Source organism: Photinus pyralis, unplaced genomic scaffold (genome assembly GCF_008802855.1).
Source record: "Photinus pyralis isolate 1611_PpyrPB1 unplaced genomic scaffold, Ppyr1.3 Ppyr1.4_LG1, whole genome shotgun sequence".
Classification (NCBI taxonomy): domain Eukaryota; kingdom Metazoa; phylum Arthropoda; class Insecta; order Coleoptera; family Lampyridae; genus Photinus; species Photinus pyralis.
This window is the reverse complement of record NW_022170249.1, coordinates 3,095,478-3,119,756: the sequence shown is the minus strand read 5'-3', so window position 1 is coordinate 3,119,756 and position 24,279 is coordinate 3,095,478. Positions and strand designations below refer to the sequence as shown.

Sequence of the window (24,279 nt, the reverse complement as noted above, 5' to 3'; positions counted from 1 at the left end):
CACGAACCAAACACATAGACGTAAGGCACCATTTTTTAAAGGAAAAAATTGAAGAAAAAATCTTGGAGTTGAAGTACATCCCAACGGACAAACAAGTCGCAGATTCTTTGACAAAAGCAGTTGACAAGAAAAAGAGTGGGTGGTGTGCTACAAGTCAGGGTTTGAAACATTTTAAATAGAGGGGCTGTTGAGAGTAGATTTAAAATAACTACGCCTATGGCATTCATGAAGTTAGGTAGTTGTTAGAAGTAACCTAAAATGTATTCCACATGAATCATCTTTTTTGTCAAAACGTGTTCTTAACTTTTTTGGTAATCGTTTTTGTAGTAAATGTATTAAGTTCACACAATCTTCTTCTTCTTCCTTCCACAACGTTCCTGCCTCAACCAACACTCCTTTATATCTCGAGTTTTCATCAAACTCTTCCATTTAGAGTCGCACTGTTGCCATGTCACTTGTGTATGCAACATTATTAAACGCTTTGAAATTTTTATCCAGACATGCTTTTTCACTGAATTTTGAAAATCCGAGTCATACTCTTTCACTAACTTAATTAGCAAAACTGTAGCTTCATTCGTCCAAGTTTTTTTTTTTAGTTTTATCTACATAAATTTGTAAAAAAGACATGGTGCTGTTAGTATATACATACCAGCTGATTTATCCGCTTCTTGTGTATCGGGTAAGTCTTGGTTGTCAGGTGCTCGCTCCTGCTCTTGAAACACTACCTGTTCATAGCTGTCCGCTAAAATGATATGGTATTGTTTACATAACATTACTTAAGTACTTTACTAGTTTTATGGTAAAGATATTTGTCCATCAATGTTACGCAATTCTGTCGTATCGTCTAAAACTTGCACCTGTTCCATGTTTTATAAAACGTAAAATAAAAACCAAAATAACTGCCAAAAAACAACAACGCCTTGTGAAGGTTATGAACGCACGATACAAAGAGGTAACGATTTATAGTCCTTGTCCAAGTGACTATTTTTAAAATAAATCCTAGTTGTGTCTGCTTTCTCAACTTTGAGTTCTCTAATAGTAGTCCAGTTAATACTCGTTCCAGTATCATCCTTCCTGGAATTCAAAATTCTTAGATCCTTAGAAAAAGATTTAAAGTCCAAAAAATCTGTGTAGGTTAGCTGACGTACTTCATAGGGTTGTTTCCTTCTCGCAAGTTCATGACCGGAATCAGCTGTGAGTTGTGACGGTAGAAATATCTCCCCAGTGTGCGAAATTGCAGTAGGTACCTATACTTATGGCGCTGTGGGCAGAATCACCTTCACTTTGTCCATGATATGCTTCAAAAAAACGCAAACTGAGAACTTTTATGTTGACACTAATGCTAACTATATACAACATCATTGAGGCTACTACTGAATTTTTATTCTGTCCACTACAGCCGTCTGAAAACAAACTAACAGTTTGTATATTTTGGGAGTCCACGTTTTTCAAAAAATAATAAAGGGCGGTTGCAATTTTTGAAGCTCCTCGTCTGCTGATACCCTCATGCCAAGTGTAACAAGAGCAATCCTTTGACGCTATATTATAAACGGTCAAGTTGTAAACCGAGAGCCGATTTTTATAAAAAAATTGCACCTTCATTGCATATAGGTAAATAAATTACCTGCTGTAAATCAAACACCGCACACAAATTATTTTCGGAATTATTTGTTGCCGCGATTTTACATTGTGTTTTGATTTCTCATACTTTAATTTTTTCTGCAATATGAGTATCGTATTTTAGTTTTAGTTTTTCCTTGGTTTCCTCATTTCCTGTCCTATACGTTATACAAAGACCGCATTGGGCTTTTTTAGGATAATGTATGGATAAATTTAATGTTTTAAATACCCTGCGATATGTTGCAAAACTACCACACAATTCTGTAGGGCATGAAGTGGTATACATCTGGTACATTTTGGCAAGAGTCAGATCTGGATGCAGATACTCTTTGGCAGAATCTTTGCGGCAATAATGAGATTCTACTTTGGGAAACCTATTGATATGCTGAGTAATACTATTTCGTATAGCTACACTTTATTCCGTATAACTTCCGTTGCACGTCATCATTTTTTGTGACGTAATTACTATGCAATAATGCCAAATCTAGTTTTGAGCGATTTAGGTTATGTCACTTGTCAACAAGACAGTGCATTCTTTGTGTGAACAATCCACACCTTAAATAAAATAAAAATAATTCACTGAAAAAAATGTTTAGCGACCACAGTTAAATATTTAGTAACGGCAATAAGAATTTCTAATACTACTTTAGGACAGTTTATCTGCCTGATTATAGTTATTAAACTCATTTTCTTAATGGAAGGTTAACTGGTACAGTTAGTTGATAACTTAGAATGTTCCTTCATTACAGTTACTAAACACTATTAAATAGAATTATTGGAGCAGCATAGCGACCTCTGTTAAACCAATTTATAATGTTAATTATATAGTTTAGTAATAATAATTAAATATTGTTATTAAATTTTAGCCATCCTGCTTTTGTGTAACAACACTTTGTTTGTTATAATTAAGCAACTTTAGTTACAATAACTAAAATGAACTAACTTTAATGAAATGCGTTGCTATAGTAACAATTTTCTTTATTGTCTTTGGCTACTTTAATTAACTGCCTTTATACAAACGTTTAATAAGAATCGGAGACCCCTGCATGGGGGGGGGGGAGAGGTTAGAGTGAAAAAAAATCATATTTCAGAGTAGTATTATATTATAAAATAAAGAAAGATATAAAAACAGAATAATTCAAATATATTCAAAAAATAATAAATCAAACGTCAATTAACTAACAAAAAAAAGACTACACGAAAAACATCTAATATACAAACAGTACATAACTAAGCCGCCGTTTAGATATGCCATTATCTCTTACAAAAGTAGACCTCAAAATGACGTCAAAGATATAAAAACGTAACCTAAATATTGATATTATAAACATAAAATATAACATAAATGACATAACAAAATTAATAAACAAAACAAATATATACTTACCTTCTCAAAAGTAATAAATCAAATGTCATAAGTTAACTAATAACGAAAAAAGACTACGTGAAAAACATCTAAAACAAATAGTACGTAATTAAACCACTGTTTAGGAATGCCATTACCTCTTAAAACAGTAGACCTTAAAAGAACGTTATAAGCTTTTCATTTGACTTTGTCGTGTTGATACATAGATGTGCTACATAGGGAACCGCTGTGTCAAAAATACATTTCATTATGTTAGTTTCTTTGATCACGCAACTGAAAGAATGAAGATCGAACAAATAAGTTTCAAGTTCCTTATATACAAAACAAATTTCATCGCTTTTATTGACTAATATGTGAGTTATTATTCCAAATACATAAAAATCTATGTCTATAGGAATAACATCTTTTATTCTGTATACTTTATTGTTATATGTAACCTTTTTAGCGGAAAACAAAGGATACTCTTGGAACACATCAAAAGAGATTTTTGAAGAAGATAGAATTGTTTTAAAATGAGCAATACTCTGAAATGGATCAAAGGGAACTTTATTTTTGTCTACTAATGCATCAGAAAGACTTGTTTTAGAGAAAAATTTTTTTGAAAGATTTAGCTGGTGCTTTATTGCTAATGTACGAGTTATATTTCGCCTACAAGTGACAACGTTTGCGGATGTCTTAGATTGCTTATGTTTGGATTCATATTTCAACGAAGACAAATAAATTAAAGGACCAATCTTTGAAATTATGCCTGGATAATGGGTGAGATTGTGGTGCTTAGGTTTTAATGGCAGAGAAAATAAATCTTTATACAATGTATGATGTTTAGAAATTATATTTGAAAGTAAATTGCATATGGAAGGATTCATATTAATACTGTCTGACAGAACAATTTTTAAAATTTTACGAAGTAATGTGTACAGTTTCCAATATCGGTTTCCTACTGGGATAACATCCTCTAACATGATTCCCACATATTGTACGAATGCTTTCATCTCAGCACATGACATGTTAATCTTCTTTTTCTCTAAATTTTCTAAGCTAAGGAGAGGTGGTTTATTTATATTCGAGTTGCCAAAATTAAAATATTTAATTCGTGAATTCAGATGATCTACAGTAAAAATTTTGTCTATAAAAATAAATTGGTATAATAATTCGGTCATATCAAAAAGAGCAATCCCTTCGAATATGTCGTGTGCAATATCAACAGAATAATTTTCACAGACATGAAATAACTGCACCTTATTCCACACACAAAGTTCTTTTATTCCTGTTACTTTTAAATTATTTAACTGGATGTCTGCTGCATAATTAGTTCTATTCCTCAACATTGTCTGATCCTCATTTACTTGGTGCTCCATATCTACTCTTGCACACTTACAAAACCTGCAGTAATGATTGGACCGAAAACTTTCTGTAAATCCCAGCAGTTTGTTCAAACCTAGATTATCTCCAAGTAATAAAGTAAGTACAAAATACACTTTAATTTTTTTACCCGAGCTTACAACTTCTATACCACTCTTTTGTAGATAATTGCATTCCTCAACTAATTTATTGAAAATGGCACTGCTGCCAAATTCCTTAAGGTCCATGGTATGAAACAATAATGTTAAAAATATGTTTTCTAGGGATGACTGAAATCTAACGGGCATGCAAGGAATTGAACTATATACTGCACCCAGTTTATGAATACCTGCATGGGAGCTTAAGGGATTTCCACTTTCATAGTCATCGTAGTATAGGAAAAACGGTAATACAATATCATTATTTTTGAAACTTTTCAATTTATCTTTCCAAAAACTAGTTTGAATAATGTTAGATATGTTTTCGACACTTTGTTTGTTTTCTATGAAGTATAAAATTTCAGGTAAAACATTAGGCATTTCAAGAAAGTTTTTAAATACTAGCCTTAAAGGAATAAACTGGTAAGTATAAGTTTAAGGCGATGCTAGCCCATTTTCCATTTTATCTAAACGTTGCCCCAGAATACATTCAACAGGATTGATGTAGTGATTTGATTTTTCTAAATATTTAAATCTCAGATACTCTGTGTGCAAACCTGTAAACATATTTTGAATTTGATCAATAAATTTATTTAGATTATCTCTGTGGGACCTATCCATGTTATATTTAGACACTAACACTTCCAAATAGTTTTTAAATATGTCTAGTGGTTCGGATATTAAGTCATGGATGGCATCTATGATAATCTGAACATCTTTTCTACTTAAGCTGCTATCCGCATAAAAGGCATGTATAAATATTAGTACGTTTTGAGATAGATTATTTTTAAAATCGTCGAAAAAAGTTGTATTCAAATCATGTGTTTTAGAACCACACTCTGTGTTCAATATATCTAAATCATCCTCAAAATTGTCATTCACTAATTCTTCATGAGATCCAGATGTGTTACCACAAGTATTTGATGTTTGAACAACTACATGCACATTTTTGTGTGATTTTAAGTGTTTTCTGTATGAATTTAGTGAAGGGAAATTCCTGTAGCAGTTTAATTCATTGCAATTATATTTACTATTCTCGCCTAAATTATGTACATGTTTTAGATGAGTCATTAAGTCTTTTATGTTACTGTAAGAGATATGGCATACTCCACAAGTAGGCATAGTAGAAAATTTTATTGTTTTGCTTCTTGTTCTATTTGATTCGATATGTCGGCAATAACACAAGCAGTACTACTGTGCTTACTAGTAGTGACAGTTTTAAACACAATTTCTTGGATGAATAACCAGATGTGTTTGCATTCTATGGGATACTCTAGATTTAGTGCGTGTATAACTTTGTATAATAATTCTAGGACTCTTATAGATGAATTGACAACAAATTTTTTACCATACAGGACAATACAGAATTGTTTTTCTTCTATTCCAACTACCGCTCCAAATGGTTGCATTGGAAATCCATATGCCAGTAATTTTTTTTCTCTAGTTTCAATTAGTTGATCTATATCACTAAATGCCTAGAAAAAACAGACCTAAATTTAGGTACTTTATGTAATACAGCTACTCACGTTCACATTAATAAAAAAGCTCTCTTGTGTTTCTGACCTAGTTGGCCTCCAACAATTTGTATTTTGTTTGGTACCTTTCCTTAATGTAACCACAGAAAACAGAAGAGGAAGTACTAGCAAAGCTTTAGTGTTATTATCTAAAAAAAGGTAATTATTACAACATCATTTTTGTAAGAGTTTTACTACACTACCGAAATCATCTAAGTTGACCAGTTTAATTTTTCTATCAAGTGCCTCCTTTAAAATAGCCCGTGCAACTTTGGGCCATTCCTGATATATAATATCTATTTTGTCTTCATTTGCTTGATTAAAATCAGACTCCAACTAAAACATAATTTAGGTACCTATATTTTGTTAAAAATAAAAAAACTAATATTACCAAATCAAGTCCAGTCTGCAAACTTAATGCTGGAAAATCATCAAATATTTCTTGTAGAGTTTTATTGGCATAGATTCTAGTTCGTGTGTGGAACGTCGATTCCCAGTATTGAAGGACTTTAGTATATGGTTCTATCGATACTTTTAAAAACTCTAATTTCTCATCTGTTTCTGGGAGTTTGTTATCCTCCACATTAATATTGTGATCATCAACAGCTTTACTAGTATTTGCCACTCGGAAACTAGCTTTAACATAGATATACCGAGACCACAGTTTTCCTCTGGCCGATTGCTTCCGTAAACCTTCCTTCCCAGATGAATATGGAATAAAATAAGTCTCTTTTTTTTCAGTAGGGAACAGCTCCACTATTTCTTCAGCAGCTCTTGTGAAAGTGTCTGCCTTTATACTAAAACAAATAGAAATTATATGTAGGTTCATTATACAATACCTATATTCTTACTCAGTCCTATTTGATAATAAATAGCTAACGATGAGTTTGCATATTTTCTGTCTACAATCATTGCTCAGTTTTTTCCTATTTTTTAATGCCAACTGACCATCTGTATGTTGCATTAACAAATTCTCTAATCCCTAAAAGAAAGTTAAATGGATTAATCACCTCACTAAATAAAAGATACAAACATCTGAAAACAAGCTTCCTTGTTTCACTTTTTTTTTTGGAATAGGATTGCTATTTTCTGAAATAATACTATGCATTTCTCTTGAAGGTGGAAGGCTCGGTGGTAGGCCCACGTCGAGATTCATATTTTGAGATGAATTTCCAATGTTAAGAAATGAACACAGTTCAGGATCTGGATCAAACTCAATCACATCATTTGAGCTGTTAGAAAAAACGGAGATAGTTTCTGTTTGGCTCTACAACAATTACATTAAGTTATACATTAAACATTTCGTAGCAGTAGTGATTCAAATTAAAAGTCGTTAACTTGTGAACCACATGTACAGGGTGGCCAAGTTTAGACGTAAGTGTGGGGTAACTCAGACTATAAGTGATATGACCTATAATTTCTTTGCTTATTAAGCGGCAATGTGTTTATTGCAAAGGTTATTAGTTATGATTTTGATTGTTACATAATCTGCCGTGTTTAAAATAAGTATACCGGTCAAGTAAAACGTTATCGGGCCTAGCCTAATTTTTTTAAATGGAACACTATATTTTAATCAAAACAGACACCATATAATTGAATTCTCTTTTCAAAAATATTGCACACCAGGAATATTTAAAAAAATATTCAAGTGATTACGAAAAATCAAAAAGATTCAAAAAGAAAAAGGGTTCTAATGCTTAAAAAAAATACAAAGGTATATAACAAATCTTTTAAAATGAGTCTTTTTGAGTTAATATTAAATTTTCTGATTTTTTAATGAAAATATGCCACATTTTTACATTAAAATATACGGGGTGTTCCATTTAAAAGATGAGGTTAGGTCAGACAACTTTTTTACCGGACCCTGCACATTTATTTTGAAAATGGTAGATTATGCAACAATCACTACAAAGAAACTTGTAATAGGTAAACACATTTCTGGTAACTTAATAACCAAAGAAGTTATACTTAGGCGTTTGTTTTCAACATCGAGTTTATCTAAAAAAAATAAGGGTTACTTCATACTAACGGCCAAAGTAGAACTCTTGATGATTACGTACGACTACGTATAAGGATAGTTATATAGAATGGGTTGAAAAAAAAATTATAAAAAAAGAGCGACGTCATAATTTTTATGTCATGTTGTACACATGTGCAACATTTTGACGTCGCTCTTTTTTCTATACTTTAATAGTATATTAAAGAACAAGTTTCATAAGTAGCTGTTTTATCGCACGTGTCCAGTTTGGAAAACGAGCCGCGTAGCGGCGAGTTTTCCAAAGGACAAGTGCGATCAAACGGCTTATGAAACGAGTTATTTATACTACTTTTTCTATTTCGCGTGATTTCTATTGTAAAAAACTAAAAATAGTTCAAAATTCTGTACTACTTCACATTAGTTGTAAATGTTAAGTTGGTAGCACTGGTTCGCTTTTTCAAATTGAAAATTTTGAAGTTTCAATTTTTGCGCAGATATAGCGAATTGCCATTTGGTACTGCAATTTTTGTGAAATAGAAATGGAAGAGCAGCACGAAATCATAACTTGCACGCCACCTGAATTGCGGGAAATAGCAAACAGTACCGTAGATAATTTGCTTCCGCAGAAATCGAAACTAAAATATGAAAAGGAATACCTTAAATTTGACCAGTGGTGTAAAGAAAATAAAGCCCAACACATTTCGGAGAATGTTTTATTAGCATATTTTGAATTACAAACTCATTTGAAAAAGCCATCGTCATTATGGTCAATGTACTCGATGCTACGATCCTACCTAAATGTGCATAAAAATGTAGATATATCAAGATACGTCAAGTTACAAGCACTGCTAAAAAGATTTTCGCAAGGCTATGAGCCAAAAAAATCAAAAATTTTAGATTTAGAGCAAATTAATCGATTTATTCACGAGGCTGACGACAAGCATTATTTAGATACAAAAGTAAGTAGAATTTTTTGTTCTAGTGGGTAGGTACTAGCTACAGGAGTATCTTGTTTGTATTCTCGTTGTAGGTTATTTTAATAATGGGCTACAGTGGGGCATGCAGACGCGAGGAGCTGACTAATATGGCACTGGGCGACATCCAATATAAAAATGATATTGTTGTTGTATCGGTGCCTAAAACAAAAACAAATGTAATGAGACAGTTTGTCATCACCGAGAAATTGTGGATTGATATTATAAAAAAATATAGCAGCATACGCCCAGTTAATACTTGCCATCAACGATTCTTTGTAACATACCGTAGTGGTCGCTGCATTACTACTTCGATCGGAATCAATACAATGGGCAAGACGCCACGAAAGATTGCAGAGTTTCTACAATTAGCCAATCCGGCACAATACACTGGGCACTGTTTCCGGCGTTCAAGTGTCTCACATTTAGCTAACAGCGGTAGTGACTTGGTCACCATTAAACGACATGGCGGGTGGAAGTCCTCCGCGGTTGCCGAAGGATATATTGAAACGTAGGTTCAACGAAAAGTGGAAGTTGCAGGAACTCTTGCCCAAGCAAGTAAATCATCCTCATCATTACATGGGATTCTTGCACAAGGATGTACATCAACACATGTAGAAAGTGCCGTTCCCAGTGCTATAGTTGAAGGAAATATAAATAGTGCCGAACACAACATCATAACCCACAATTTACCTGGTATCAAAGTCAATACACATGATGGAGCTGTTACCGTCAAAGTGTACAATAATTGTACATTTACTTACGCAGATAAGGACGAAATCTAAGTTTGTTGTATTTACTTTATTATGATTAAAGCTTTCGTTGTGCAATTTTAGTTAGAAAAGTTTGGTTATGTTATGTACACATTGAATAAATACCATCGACTTATTAGCATTTGCAATGTTACCAACAGTTGAAAACAAAATCTATGCGGTGCGTTAATGGCTAGAACGATACGCGATTGCGTGCGGTAATGGAGCTATAAACAACGCGAAATAGAAAAAAATTTTTGTCTATTTCGATTTTTAAATGTTCTTATTAACGCACTGTTTTCCGCTCAAAACAGTGCGTTAATGAGACCTATTAACGCACCGTTTTTAAGTTGGTATTAAAGAGGAAAACCTAAATTCACTACCCTATTTGACATTCGATTGTATTTATTTACAAATTAGGGTTATGTTTTGATATACAGAAAGACAAGATTCCCTTTCTATTTGATTAAAAGCGAGACATGTAAGGCTGATAGTGTTAATCAAATTACAAGAACAATATGAAAAAACCACTTAATTACTTTCTCCTTCCAAAACTCAAAAGGGAATTAAATATTACGGTATGTAGCGTAAGAACCGAGATATCAAAAATGTGGGGCTTTGAGGTAAATTTGTACATTAATGATTAATGCCTCTTTTTGTAGCACGTTCAACATCTACGTGCAATCTGTGACCAATGATTACTAGTACGAATAGTGTACCTATCTTCCAAAAACGACCTACAGGTTATAAAGGAGATTTCGAATGGGGAATGGATGACAACGAGGATACCTTCGGAACACATTAAACAATATTTTAAAGGAGCAGCTTATTGCTTTTAGCACTTGTTCTGCGTTATTCATATCGTGAGCCTGATTTGTGTAGTATCGTTATGCTCCTAAGAGGAAGTGACGATCCGAAGCCGAACCCGTCGTAATGAGTGACACCTATCACGTAACAACAACCCACTAAGGACCGATCCGTTAGTGACCGTTAATGGCAAATCGCAAAAAGAAACCTTTGTTTTTCTTTTTATGTCAGTCACCAATATAAGTAGAAGCAGTGTCATACGGGCGAAATCTGTTAGCTGTTAGCTTTGTCGTTAATCGACAGTGACACGACTGAATTTCACATAACTTATGTAAAAGGACGAAGGACTGCATTTTGCCTTTATGAATTGTTCCACAGTTAATGTACTAATTTCTGAAGTTTATTAATTAAAACAAAATTGATGAGAGTGTATTTAAATAAGTGAAATATTTGGGACGTGGTACTGCCAACTTAATACAACCTGCACTAATACAACTTCTATATCAAAATTCCCTAGTTACAAAAAGTTACTATAACATCATTTTGATAAAAATTTCTCGAAAATTTCTTCTCAATAGAAAAAATAGTATAAGAAACTTGTTTCATAAGACGCCCCATCGCACTCGTTCATTAGAAAACTCGCCGCGAGCGGCTCGTTTTCTAAACTTGAACTCGTGCGTTAAACGCGCCACTTATGAAACTTGTTTCTTAATATACTATTATTCAACCGCCCACCCCTATACTTACAACTACTCTATACGTAGTCATAGGGAGTTAAAATTTTACATGTAAAGCTGGTATATAAATTTTGGGACATATCTGATCATCCCTAACCATCGTAGGCCTAAGAACCCTACTCTAACTGCCCCATCACATACTTTAAGTAAGTATATTGCAACAACTTTCATTGAATCACTGTACTGTATTGCACTTATTTATTTATTTACCAGTGACGATGGAGTAGAGCATGAACCTAATACTTCTTGCGTATAAAATTTTTTAAAGATCAGTCGTGGGCCGCTTTTCGGAAAAAGAACCCTTATGGTTTCTTCGTCTAGCAAAGGAAAGCTTTCGTCTGTAATTCCCTCATCTACAAAACATATCATCAATCATAACATGACAATCAATCGTTTTTTTTTTTTTTTTTTTTTTTTGAGTTGGATCCATCGTTCCTCGAAATGGGGGTTGAAATATATTATGTTATCAAAAATCTCTAAACCTTCCCCATATAGTATACTATATGGGGAAGGTTTAGAGATTTTTGATAACATAACATAATACAGACAATCGTTCTGAATATTGACTAACAGATTCCAATGCAATGCTATATAAATAACAGGACCAAAATTTGTGCACAATGCAAAGTCGCGTTGACGCGTTCTTTTTCTTATCTTGTAGCATGTAGGTATGAAGGCACTTTCTTACGGCAGTCGTCGAATTATTGCGGATGTTGCCGATACGAATAGTTAATGAAATTTTTTAACGATGGTTATTCGAAGTACAATTTGTAATAACTATTTTTATAACTTGTTTATTAATCAGCTTAATTGTGATAGTGATATGATTTGTAACAAAACTATATTATAAGTATTGTTAACGTTATCGACTGTCATACTCACAATGAATAACTGACACAATAAAACCATAATAATAAAACGTAATTAGTAATCACAATGATTGCTGACGAATAGCTATAACTAAATGTTTATTACCATTATTATGATGTTTAATAGCTATTATTATTTTCATTTTAGTTAAAGTGTATAACTAGACCATTTCTTTCAGTGTTTTTATTATTCATTTCGTTAATTGGAACCACAATATACATACAATATACTTTAATAACTTATGAACTGTACAAATGTAGCATCTCTTTTACAGAGAAAGTACTAAATATAAAATTTTACAGGTTATGTGATGATGTGATGGATGATATTCAAATTAATCGGAATCATCGGAACTGCTTTCGTGTTCAAAGTTTATAATAATAGTAGCAACGTTTTCAAGATCTAATTGCTTTTCTCTTTCGTACCACTCGTGTATTACAGTTTCCGTATCCTTAACTGAATTGCGCCACGTTTCGGAAGTTATCGTTGTAGTGTTTCTTGTCACATGTTTATGCAATTTTCAATGCTTCGTCCATCTCTACCCATGTGTCGATTGTAGTAATTTTTCGCTATGCCCCAAATATGTTCGATAGGATTAAAAACGCGATGCTAGGGTGGTAATCGTAAAACTAAGTAACCGTATTGCTCGGCTAAGTGGTCAATGCCTTATGCGGTACATTTTAGCTGATTTATTCCTAAAAGTATCAACAAGATACATCAAATAATTTGCGAACGTACTTACTGTGCAACCTTTTCAACAGTTCGGCTGTAAAATCATTTTCGGAGAACTGCACATTATGATCACCTGACCACACTTTAATGTTGTCTGTTTTCCCGTTATCGAACACAATTACTGGCGGGTTATCTAAATTCTTCAGTAATTTCTCTTCAAACCAATGCACAGCGAAAGACGTAGAAAATAATCAAAATCAAATCAAACGAAAAGTAAACCAAAAGCAACCTATCAAATTTACAAATTTAAACGCGACAACATAGCGAAATGCTACCAATTGTTGCGGCTAAAATAAACTACATGCTTAATGTGTTGCCTAATAAACGAAAGTAAGTTTACGTTGGTACGTCGTTTTCTTCAGGTAATGACGTGCAACGGAAGATACACTGAATAGACCGTATATCCCTATCGATCATGCTATCTTTTCTTCCTCCTCTCTTTTCTTTTTCTATTACTCCAGTTTCAGTAACTTTTGCTACAGATGTCCTTATAGTTTTTTCCGATACACCCAGTGTGTTAATAAAAAATATTTTGCATACCTTTAAACGTTCACTATTTAAAGGAAAAAAATATTTTATTTTATTTATGTCTGTTTATCATAAAGAGATATGCTGTTTATGCAGCAAAGTCAAATTCTAGCGGTTGCGCGGTGACTTGCAGATAATTTGTAACGCGACTCTTTGCCTTGGCTTTGAAAAATGCTATTAAAAAAAGTAACTTAAGTAATCTGATTAGTGCTTAGATCATATATATTGACAAACATGTTTGATCTAAGGATTGGTTACAGACAAAACATAAAAAGTCACGCTTCAAAATATCCGCTAGTTGGCGTGGTGCTGAGTGAGTCACGCTACGAATTATCTGCGAGTTAGTTTCTCTCTCACCTACCGTCTGCCACGATCCGTTTCCGCGTCGTCTCTTCTTGATGTTTTTGCAAAGTGATTTGTTGGTTAGAGAGAAAAGAGCGAAAATTCACTTGTTTTATAAATTTGTTTAATATTTAGACAAAATGCAAGTGACGTATTTGATATTACCACTTAATGAGGCAAATAAAACGCTTCTTTCCCAATTCAACATAATACCTGGAGAGGCAATCGAGAAAAACGTTAATGAATCTTGCCGAATTTGTTTACGCCAAGAAAAGAACCTAATTTGTTTATATGATAACAATGAATACTTTGAATCAATGTCGATATCTGATGCAATTGATGATTGTTTTGGTGTTAAAGTAAGCACTTATCACATTATTAATTATTTTAAATGCTCGTACCTCTCATTCCAGTTATCTGCAGATGTAAAGTTATCAAGTTATATTTGTCCGGAATGTGCCATAAAGACGCAAGACGCACATACTTTCAAGCGTGCTATTTTAAAACGCGATATAGCTAGTAGTAGTAACTCACAACACATACCCTCTGATAAACTAGTAGTAAAACCATTTCTCCCAGTTCTCACAGAAGACTTGAATACTATTCCAAGTGAAACAGAAGTAAATGGAAATGAAATTAAATGTAAAATTTCACCTGTCGCTGCTACAACGGAAATCACTCCACCGAAGAAAGAAACTACTGCAAATTTCCAAAAATCACCGCCTTTGTATCCAATGGTAAAAGATAAAACTAAACCATTATTATCTATTTTGCGGGAATTACTCAACAGAACCTCAAAAAAAAGTAGGTGTCGTAAAAAGAAAATGAATAAAGAAAATAAAAGCACATCAGCTTCGACTGTTCTGTCTAGTTCTCAGCTAAAAATGAACGTGAAACGTACTTATACACGGAAAAAAAAGGGAAAAATTGTCTCCTCATCTCCAGAAAACAAAGCACTTATGAATGAACACAATTATACTAAATCATCAATTGAAGTTACCACTGAGAAAGGCACTGAGTTGGAAAGTACAAATGAAAGCATACCTGCAGATTGTTCATCCAAAACGGGCAAGAAACCTCCTACTGAATCGAAAACAAAAAAATATTCAATTCGCCCATTGTCTGATTCGATGGAGAAATGGTGGGTTAGAGCTGGTGGCCCTCCATATCAGTGTAAATTGTGTGATCGGAATTATGGCTCACGTTATTCTGTGTTTTACACTCATGTCCGTACACACTTTATGAAGAAGCATCCCTGTACAATTTGTGGCAAAAGGTTTTTTAGCGACAAGTTAGTGTTGCACATGAGATCTCACACAAACGAAAGACCTTTCTTATGTGAGCAATGCCCGGCACGATTTATTGCATTGGCCAATTTGAAGAGACATCTTGTTAGTCACACAGGGGAAAAGCCATATATTTGTGAGGTGTGTGGGAAAGGTATGTATAAATTAACAAAGTGAAACAAATATTTTTCCCAATGTTTTGTTTGCAAGCTAATTCGTATTTCTGTTTTCCTTAACCATAACATACGGGGTGAACAAAAAGTAAGGAACATTGATGCTGGAGCCATTACTATTGGTCATATCAAAAAAAGGTGTTAATAATAATAATATATATTGTTGTGCAGACATGTTGATAAATTTACACTCGTCATTAGCTCAAGCGCCGATATGTGAAACTAACAAAACTTCAAATGTTATAATATTTGTAGCTGAAGAATAGTTTTTTTTAACTAACCCGAGTTTGTTTAAATCGGCTCAGTCGTTTCGAAGATACAGGGTGTTCTTTACGGAAACTTTTGAATACCCCCCACCACTTCATTTTTAGAGATACAGGAAAAATTGTTAAACAAAAAAGGTTCAGATTACTGTCAACTTCAAAGACCGGACTTTTTTTGTTTGTTTGGTAGGTTAATATAGCGGAATTCACAGAAAAATCACTTAGATTCCAGATTGCAGTTACGCCCCCTAGCGGCCATTGCAGAAACTTAAAAATATTTTCCAGGTTTTTCTCGTGGCCGTTTTAGTAATAAATATTTTTAACCGCAAGCCTCTACGATGGACAGGTTCTCAGATACAGTACCTGGCATTCTTATTTGGCCACCCTGTACATAAAAAAAGTGCTAAAACACATAAAGGGTGTAGTCAGAATTGCAGGTGGAATTTTTTTTTTAATTTCTGAAACTAATTCTAAATACAGGGTGTCCATTACAAATGCCGACTATCTACACCTACCTCAAAAAGGAACCCTAGAGCTAGACCATTGAATTTATAACTATCAGAAGCGCAGGTTAAATGGCAGGATATGTGACTGTTTTCAATAGTTTAAATTACAAGACGTAGATGTCTCTACCATCGAGAAAGATGAATAATAATGTCAGTTTTTTACCTTTGTTAATTATTATACAGGAATCTGTAATGAACCCACTATCTCGATTTGTAATTGTTGTATACAGAATTCTAGATACCCAAGAAACGTACTTATAAGGCATTTATGTGGCACACAGGATGTTGAATGACGTAAGATAAACATTCTTCCTTTCATGAATCGTGACCTTACTTAACATTCCTTAAGGAAGATTGAATTACATTTGAACAGGAAAGCAAAAAATACGCAGGCATCCTTGATCACTGTAACAGAAATTAAATGTACCTACCTATCTATTCTTAATTTTTGTGTGTGTCGGTTAAACCGTTGCCACCGGTTAAACTACCTAGGACAGGGGTCGGCAACCTATTGAAACGGAAGAGCCAAAAATTACAATTTACAAAATTTCCCAGTTCTTAAAGAGCCACAAATAATTTTTGATTCAATATTATAGTTTTTGGCTATATACAGGGTCCTGCAACAGTCCATCGGTTTTTCCTACATACCTGATAGATACCTGGTAAAAATATTGGTGGTTGCGGATCTACAGAAATTATTTTCGAATGTACAGGGTGTTCCATTTTTACGATGTCAATTAATAACTGATCTTTTTAAATAGAACATCCTGAATATTTGGTTGTTTCAATGCCGTTTGTTCAAAGTGCTATAACTATTCTTTTTCAAATGGAACTACCACTATGTTATTTCGCTATTCGCTTTTGTCTTCTCTTAAATGTTTATAAGGGGTGCCCTGTGCTTAAACTCCGCAGTGTTTAGGTTATTCAATATTTTTCACAAAAGTACCTACTCATTAATTAATTACGTGTTTATACATCGGAGTAGGCTGGCTATAATAAAAAAAACAAAAGAATACCAGAAAGTAAACAAGTGTCAAAAATTAGATAATTATTTGCTGCAAGTATACTTTTGATACAAAATAAGATTAATTAAAAAGGCGAATTTCGAACAATTGAACTAATTTCTTTAGATAAATACGGAGAGCCGCAACTTTATAGGTATCAAAAGAGCCGCAGGTTGCCGACCCCTGATCTAGGATCACACGTCACACCTGGCAATTTTGATACAAAATAAAAAGGTCGTTAACCTCTTTTCTTTTAAATTCTGACGTTTGAAATTTGTTCTCTATGGTTAATCGATAACTTATCGATAATTATCGATTAATAGATAGTCAATGGATAAATTTTAAAAAAATGGTCGACCGGTCAACAAAAAAAGAATTTTTTTGCGCATGGGATTTACACAATATATATTCTGACTATAATAAGCAAAAATAAATAAAAAGTGCGATTAAGACATCGAAAATATTTGCTTTTACAAAAGTTACAGCGATTTGATTGAAAGCTTTCAGGGGCGAAAATTAAAGCTGGAATCTTTGTTTTCCCTTAAAAAAAAAGAAAAATGGAGGGTGATATTTTTCCGCGGTTACTTAGCAAAGAGGAAAAAAAATCCTGGAACAGTTTTAAGGCAATAGTCCATGGTTTCCCGTTCAGTGTTTCCTGGGAAACCATAGAGCTGAAAATTATGACGAGCTGACAGGATTTGGTTTTGTATCATGGGGTATAGAATGTCTCTAAAGAATAAAGATGCACAGGTTACATTCTCATTTAGATCAATTTAAGGATAATATGGGAGCTTATTTGGAATAAGGACAACACTTTCTCGAGACAATGGAACTTAGGCACCTTCCCAAGGCCAGGAAGTTGGAAGCATGATGGAAGATCAGATTCAGTTGAACATGACAAAAACAGCAAAACTGTTCCATTTTTAAACATTTAGACTCTAAGATAAACAAATTATAAATGTAGAAACGTTACCATTTAATAAATCATGCCTATGTAAGTAGGATTCTATAGGTATTTTTATTTTTTGGTTTTTTGCATTTTTTTCACACAAAAACAAATACATAACCATTTTTTGTTCTAATTCTTATTTGTGGCTATAGAAGCAATAAAAATAAGGTATATATGTCCCATGCGCAAAAATGCTGTAGACCGGTGTAATTTATCGAAAATGTTAAAGGATTGGTCGATAAACCTATAATTACCGATAATCTATCGATTAATCTCACAACTAAACTATTAAGATAGATAATTATCGAGAGAATTTTTAACGACATAAACTTTTCAATGTTTAGGTATACCAGTTTACTTCCAACAAAAGCGATGTAAGAGCATTGTTGAGTTGCCATATGATCACAATTCACAACCTACTGCTGTACTCATTTTTGAGGATTATCGTCCACTTGATCACCTTTGATTTCAGACAACTTGAGCATCAAAAGATCCTGTTTTATTTAAATTATCTCTCGCAATATCAATACCAAAAAAACAAAAATGTTAGCGAGTGTACGCATGGATGATGTAATATATCGATTGAGAATATATATCGATGAGATTTATGAAAAAGTATCGATAGTTTTCTCTTGATAATTTCCGCTACTTATTTATTAATCGATAAATATAGACAATTTTCGTGGCAATAATAATCGATTATTATCAGCAGCTAACAATCATTATTAATTATTTTCAAAAGTTATCGATAATTATAAAAAGTTATCGATAATTATCAAACGTTATCGATCATTATCGAAAATTAGCCTTACGATTTATCGATAATTGTCGATTATTATCGAAAGTTAACGATAAGTGATTAAAGTTATCGATAATTATCGATAGTTATCAATTAATGATTAATCGATAATTATCAGACTGAACAGACTTATCGATAAATCGATAACAATTTCATTTATCGCTCAGCTCTAGTAGGTATACGAATTCACGTAAACTGGGACCGATTTATTTGTGCACAATGCTGCATGGTTATAAAAAAGCTGATTCGCGAAATTTAGTTATCAAATGTGAATGTGGAAATGATGTAGCTGCCTGCTTGCAACGGACAATATTTTGCCTTAAAATTTTTTTTGATCGTTTTTTAATAACAAAATCTCCCGCTTTCAGTAAAAATGTGGAACCTGCCTATTTTACTGCCTGTGAATAGAATGTATGAAATTGCATTCCTTCAAGGACAAGGACTGCAAGCTTCGTTCGTCTAAATGTATTATTATTTACATTACAAATTTACGCAATGCTTCTTAAGGGATCTATTTTTAGAACATTCCAATCCTATTTATAAAACCATTCCAATGATAACACAAAAAACATCCGGAGTTCCTGACATCTGACGATTAAAAAGGAAAATATTCGAATGGTCAAAATAAATGGTTTGTAATGCTGCCATCTAATGTCAATGTAACGCTCCACTTTCGATCGCCCACGGACTTTCAAACGATCGAACTGCTCCTAGCGGCGGCCAGTTGGCACATGGTCACAAACTGTTATATGGGATCCGCGCTTCTGATAGTTATAAATTCAATGGCTAGACCTAAGAGTAGGTTATGTTTTTATGTTGGCGGCAATAATAAGCAAGTTGGCAACTTGCTTATTTTAAATGGAACACCCTGTATGCATATTATTCCATTTTTAGCATCCACGTACAATTCTATATTCATTTCATGTATAATGTATACCTTTAATTACTTTGGCTATAAGGGTCCAGGGTTCGAATCCCAGGTAAGGCATGGCTGTTTGTGATTGTATAGTGGGTTGAGTGGGAAGAGTAGCAAATTGCTAACACTCCGCCCACTATAAAATAAAGGCAATAAAAAAAAAAAAAAAAAAAAAAATTATATACTCCGTATACTACCTAAGTCTTTTTTGACATATTTTAATTTTTATGTTAAAAATGACATTTGCAGCCCCTAATCAAGAATGATCTATTAAATTGATTACTGAATCTTAAAACAAGTTTCCACAAATAAATTGAAAATCTGGGCAAAAATTCGCACGTACAGGGCCAAGTACAGTGTGAGCAACAATGATTGAAGCGTGCGTCATCACCGCTTGTTCCTATTAATATCAAAACTACCTTCTTTGTATGGAGTTGTATACGAAAATGACGTTCTGCGCTGTCACAGTGACGTGCGTCTATTCGTATTTCGTATCTTGTATCAAATCAGCATATGCTATGAGCGGCACATTGCCAATTTAGCTGAAGCGGCACGCTTCAATCTTTGTTGCTCACTCTGTATAAGTAAAACATAGAAGGAATTCTCGCATCCAAAAACCTGCAAACAAAAAAAAACCTCCCAAGCCGCAGAGCTTTGTACACAATTAATTGACAAATGCCTCAAGGGCCTCGCTTTACTCGTAGTAAGTTTGTATCGCTGAATGGCTGCTCTTTATCAGCAGGTAAATAACGATTTTGTAAAATTTCGTTTTTTCTGGATATCTCTGAAAGTAGTCGGAATTTTTTCACTTTCAAAACGGAATTTTGTTAAGCATCAAAATACGCAACTGCCAAATTTAAAGTACCTACCTATCTCTTACGGTTTTTGAGATCCCCATGGTGACCCTCGAATTTCAATCAGCCTATATCCACTCAATCCGTGGACACACTGTATGTTACCTTTTTTTCATAAGATTATCATCTATAGCAGATGTAATTGACACTGTAGCCAGTAGTGGCAAGAAAACTTTTCAACGAATCAAATTCAATTTTATGAAATGTTGTAATGAATACTGGGTTTTGTTTTTTGGGTTTGAAATGTCACATTTCGAATTTGTTGTTTTATGGACTATCCTTCTCGCTGTTGAAGATAAGAATGAACAGCATGGAAAAATCGGAAACCATAAGGATACACAGGGTTCAATTAAAAAAATGTTCCGTATTTTAGTGCTTAATAAAATTATGTTTTAAAAATTTAGAAATTACGATCATTTCCGAAGATATATCATTTAAAAGCAATGCATTATTTTGACATTTTCTCAACGCCTACTACGCCAAAATCGAGGCCAAAATGTTAAAAATTGTTATTATTTAAGTCAAAAAAAAGGCTGGTTATTAAATTTAAATTTGACATCCTTTTACTAAGCCCTAAAATACGCAACTATTTTTTAATTTAACTGATTGTGTATCTGTTATGGTTTCTGGCCTTTAAATCAGATTGAGTGCACAACTCTCCCATAACAAATACCCGCACGTTTGATTTGAGACTAGTGCTGTGCAAAAAAACGATTAATCGATAACATCGATAATTATCGATTAATCGACGACCGATAAATCTAAAAAAATTATCGATTAATCGATAAATTAGTCAATTAAAAGTAGTGCTTTCAAAAAAAACGATTAATCGATAATTATCGACCATTTTTTAAAAAATTAATCTCCTACCGATTAATCGATAACTTATCGATAATTATCGATTAATAGATAGTAGATTAATTTTTTAAAAAATGGTCGACTAATTGTAAATTATTGAAAAATGTATCGATTATTTGTGATTTTAAAGGATTGGTCGGTAAATCGATAATCTACTGATTAATCTTACATCGATTTAATTAAATTATCAATATCAATACCAAATAACTAAAATTTGGTTAAAATTGTTAACGAGTGTACGCATGGAGAATATATTTATATCGATAGGATTTATGAAAAAGTATCCATAGTTTTCTCTCGATAATTATCGCTATTCGATTAATAAATAACAATCGGAGATCGACAATTTTCGACAGATGTCAATAATAATCTATTATTATCGACAATTAACGATTATTATTATCAAAAGTTAGCGATAATTATCAAAAGTTATTGATACTTATCAAAACTTATCGATAATTATCAAAAGTTATCGATAGTTATCGATTTATCGATAATTATCGGACTAAACAGACTTATCGGTAAATCGATAACAATTTCATGTATCGCCCAGCACTAGTTGATACCCTCTAATTAATACTGCATGTTTTTCAGGATTTACCCAAAATAGCTCACGGCAGACGCACATGGAGGGCCACAATCAAACCTCCACCTATGTGTGTGAAATTTGTGGAGTGACCCTTAATTCCAGTTCATACAGAAACCATAAATCCAAGTATCACAGAGAAGCTACTACTCCTATTGAATCAAATGAAAAGTTTCCATGTGACCAATGTAATACAGGTATAACTGTTTTGCAATAAAGCGACACATTGCACTAATTGACGAATAGTTTTTAGCAAGTCACAATCTCTAACGCGACATTATAAGGTCCATAATTCTGTAACTTATAAGTGTAAGTTATGTGATGCAACTTTTGAAGAAAGTTACAGTTATGAAGTTCACGCCTTTATCCACGAAGTGCAATCATATGAGACTGATGATACTGAAGAGAAGCCATTCCACTGTAAATTTTGTTTGGATATTTTCGATACCAAAAACGACTTGGAACAACATCTATTGATACATATCAACCACCCATATAAGTGCAAGAATTGCGAGAAATCGTTTTCTACAAAGCTCAGATTGAGAGCTCACATGCAGAAATATTGTGGTATGATGAATTAAATAAACTAATCAAACATTAATTGTATAAATATGCTTCTTTCAGCTTCAAAACCGTTTTCTTGTGCAGATTGTGGAAAGACGTTCAGAACATTTGGAACGCTGTATCAACATAAAAAAACTCACAGTGGAATAAAGAAACATATATGTCAAGTATGTTATCGAGCATTTCTTCATCCACATCAATTAATGTACCATATGCTCACACACACGGGAGAGAAAAAATATGTTTGCCAGTATTGTGGAAAAGCGTTTGCATTGAATGGAAATTTAACGGTACATGTTAGGCGTCATACTGGTGAAACGCCCTATGTCTGTAAAGTATGTCACAAAGGGTTTTACGACAGTAGCAGTCGTACAAAACATATGAGAACAAGGCATAGAAATGAACTTGTGGCCGATGATGCCTCAAATAATGAACTGAATGTCGTAAAGGACGAATATCTTTAAATATAATTGAAGTGTAACTCTTTCATTATATTGTAATAGTTTATTTTTTCTTTCCTTTCAATTAATCTTTTAGATTACCATGGGGTAGGTTGTCTAAAGGTAGGTACACACAGGTGCACCTTTTGATTCTAAGGTTTTTTTTACATTTGGGGATTTTTAGTATCGCGCTGCTGAATCGCAATTAAATTGAATAAAGAAAGACGTGTAATATAATGAAGTGCGTTGCTCGCGCGACTTAAAATCGCCATTGTGAAAGGGTTCTAACAGTCAGTTAGCTAACCGTGAAAGTCGACAGGTCCTAGGTGCACTTGCCCATAGTATGTATAGGCGCCCGCCACACCCCTTTTATTGATAGGCGTGTATGAATTCCTGGGTCAACCTATCAGTTGTCCACGGTAGATTGCTCCTTCCTGAAACATCTTTAACCAAACTAAATGGCAGGTGGACCTGTAGATTTGGAATAAGATGGGTTTTGACAATGTATCTGAAATTCAATTTTTCTGTTACTCGCTCATGTCGCAAACGTAAACTTTCTGAATAATAAGCGTCTTAACACGCTTGCAATACTATATATCACGGGCGATGTGCGATAAATTTAGATTCGAATTAACAAAACCCTTGCGCACTGTTAAGTAAGTACAGTATCCGCGACTTTTCCCGGATCTACCGATTGCAGTCGAGTATGGTACAATCATCACTTGATGCGACACCACTAGTCTTCTTTTCTGCTTGAATCTAATGCTAAAATAAATCGTTTCGTAGATAATTGGAAAAAGTGAAAATCGTCATTTTTAGAAAGTTCAAATATTTTAGTAACAAAGAGCTATCGAAACAAATTTCAAATAAAAGTTGCAAGATTCAATGGGATAAATTCAATGGACGTAGAGAATTTTTTTCAAAATGGCGGTTTTCAAGATTATAACATCAACTTCCTTATTTTAAATAGACGCCACATTTGATTTTTACGTCACTCGATAGAGAAAAAATGACAAAATCAGCGATAATAAACACTTATACCCGTTTGCACCGACAAATTTAACAGGAGCTTAGCTTAAGCGTAGCTTAAAATCCATGGCAACTATTGTCTCAATAATCGTTGCCATGAATTTTAAGCTAAGCTCCGCTTAAATTTGTCGACGCCAACGGCCATTAGTATTGCATTTTGAACACAACCTTTAATTGGCAATAATTCCATAGCCCTGTCGACAGGGTTGGGCAAAATACAATCACTTGTGTATTTGAAATACAAAATACTTTTCGAATTGTATTTGATATACAATAGTTATTTATATAACAAGAGCGCGAAGTTCAATTTCGCGCATTGAGACTGAAGGTATT

General features: G+C 33.5%; 3 protein-coding genes across 4 annotated transcripts; 2 read left to right on the top strand and 1 right to left on the bottom strand.

The window, feature by feature from the left end:
• Nucleotides 1-5,587: 5,587 nt before the first annotated feature.
• LOC116182935 lies at nt 5,588-11,610 on the bottom strand. The gene is made up of 7 exons (XM_031503498.1): nt 11,458-11,610; nt 7,033-7,266; nt 6,851-6,981; nt 6,391-6,796; nt 6,203-6,335; nt 6,012-6,148; nt 5,588-5,960 (listed from the first exon to the last, which is right to left on the bottom strand). The coding sequence occupies exons 2-7, from the start codon at nt 7,153-7,155 to the stop codon at nt 5,619-5,621; spliced, it is 1,272 nt and encodes a 423-aa protein (XP_031359358.1). The 5' UTR covers nt 7,156-7,266; nt 11,458-11,610; the 3' UTR covers nt 5,588-5,618.
• LOC116183009 lies at nt 8,482-9,492 on the top strand. Its single transcript, XM_031503605.1, has 2 exons — nt 8,482-8,936; nt 9,008-9,492. The coding sequence occupies exons 1-2, from the start codon at nt 8,517-8,519 to the stop codon at nt 9,464-9,466; spliced, it is 879 nt and encodes a 292-aa protein (XP_031359465.1). The 5' UTR covers nt 8,482-8,516; the 3' UTR covers nt 9,467-9,492.
• Nucleotides 11,611-13,725: 2,115 nt separating the features above from the next.
• Nucleotides 13,726-22,984, top strand: LOC116182806 (zinc finger protein 835-like). 2 transcript variants are annotated; one of them, XM_031503358.1, is made up of 6 exons: nt 13,740-13,799; nt 13,855-14,078; nt 14,133-15,159; nt 21,922-22,110; nt 22,160-22,480; nt 22,538-22,984. In XM_031503358.1, the coding sequence occupies exons 2-6, from the start codon at nt 13,860-13,862 to the stop codon at nt 22,939-22,941; spliced, it is 2,160 nt and encodes a 719-aa protein (XP_031359218.1). In that variant the 5' UTR covers nt 13,740-13,799; nt 13,855-13,859; the 3' UTR covers nt 22,942-22,984. The 2 variants fall into 2 exon arrangements, with proteins under 2 accessions (XP_031359210.1, XP_031359218.1); XM_031503350.1 differs by having other exon boundaries at nt 13,726-14,078.
• The last annotated feature ends 1,295 nt before the right edge of the window (nt 22,985-24,279 follow it).

Excerpts from the sequence above, each read along its gene's own strand:
- LOC116183009 (XM_031503605.1), top strand. The coding sequence starts at position 8,517 with ATGGAAGAGCAGCACGAAATCATAACTTGCACGCCACCTGAATTGCGG. Across the intron at positions 8,937-9,007 it reads AGCATTATTTAGATACAAAA|GTTATTTTAATAATGGGCTA; the intron begins GTAAGTAGAATT and ends TTCTCGTTGTAG.
- LOC116182935 (XM_031503498.1), bottom strand. The coding sequence starts at position 7,155 with ATGAATCTCGACGTGGGCCTACCACCGAGCCTTCCACCTTCAAGAGAA. Across the intron at positions 6,336-6,390 it reads TGCAGACTGGACTTGATTTG|TTGGAGTCTGATTTTAATCA; the intron begins GTAATATTAGTT and ends ATTATGTTTTAG. Across the intron at positions 5,961-6,011 it reads GCTTTTTTATTAATGTGAAC|GCATTTAGTGATATAGATCA; the intron begins GTGAGTAGCTGT and ends TGTTTTTTCTAG.
- LOC116182806 (XM_031503350.1), top strand. The coding sequence starts at position 13,860 with ATGCAAGTGACGTATTTGATATTACCACTTAATGAGGCAAATAAAACG. Across the intron at positions 14,079-14,132 it reads ATGATTGTTTTGGTGTTAAA|TTATCTGCAGATGTAAAGTT; the intron begins GTAAGCACTTAT and ends CTCTCATTCCAG. Across the intron at positions 22,481-22,537 it reads TCACATGCAGAAATATTGTG|CTTCAAAACCGTTTTCTTGT; the intron begins GTATGATGAATT and ends TGCTTCTTTCAG.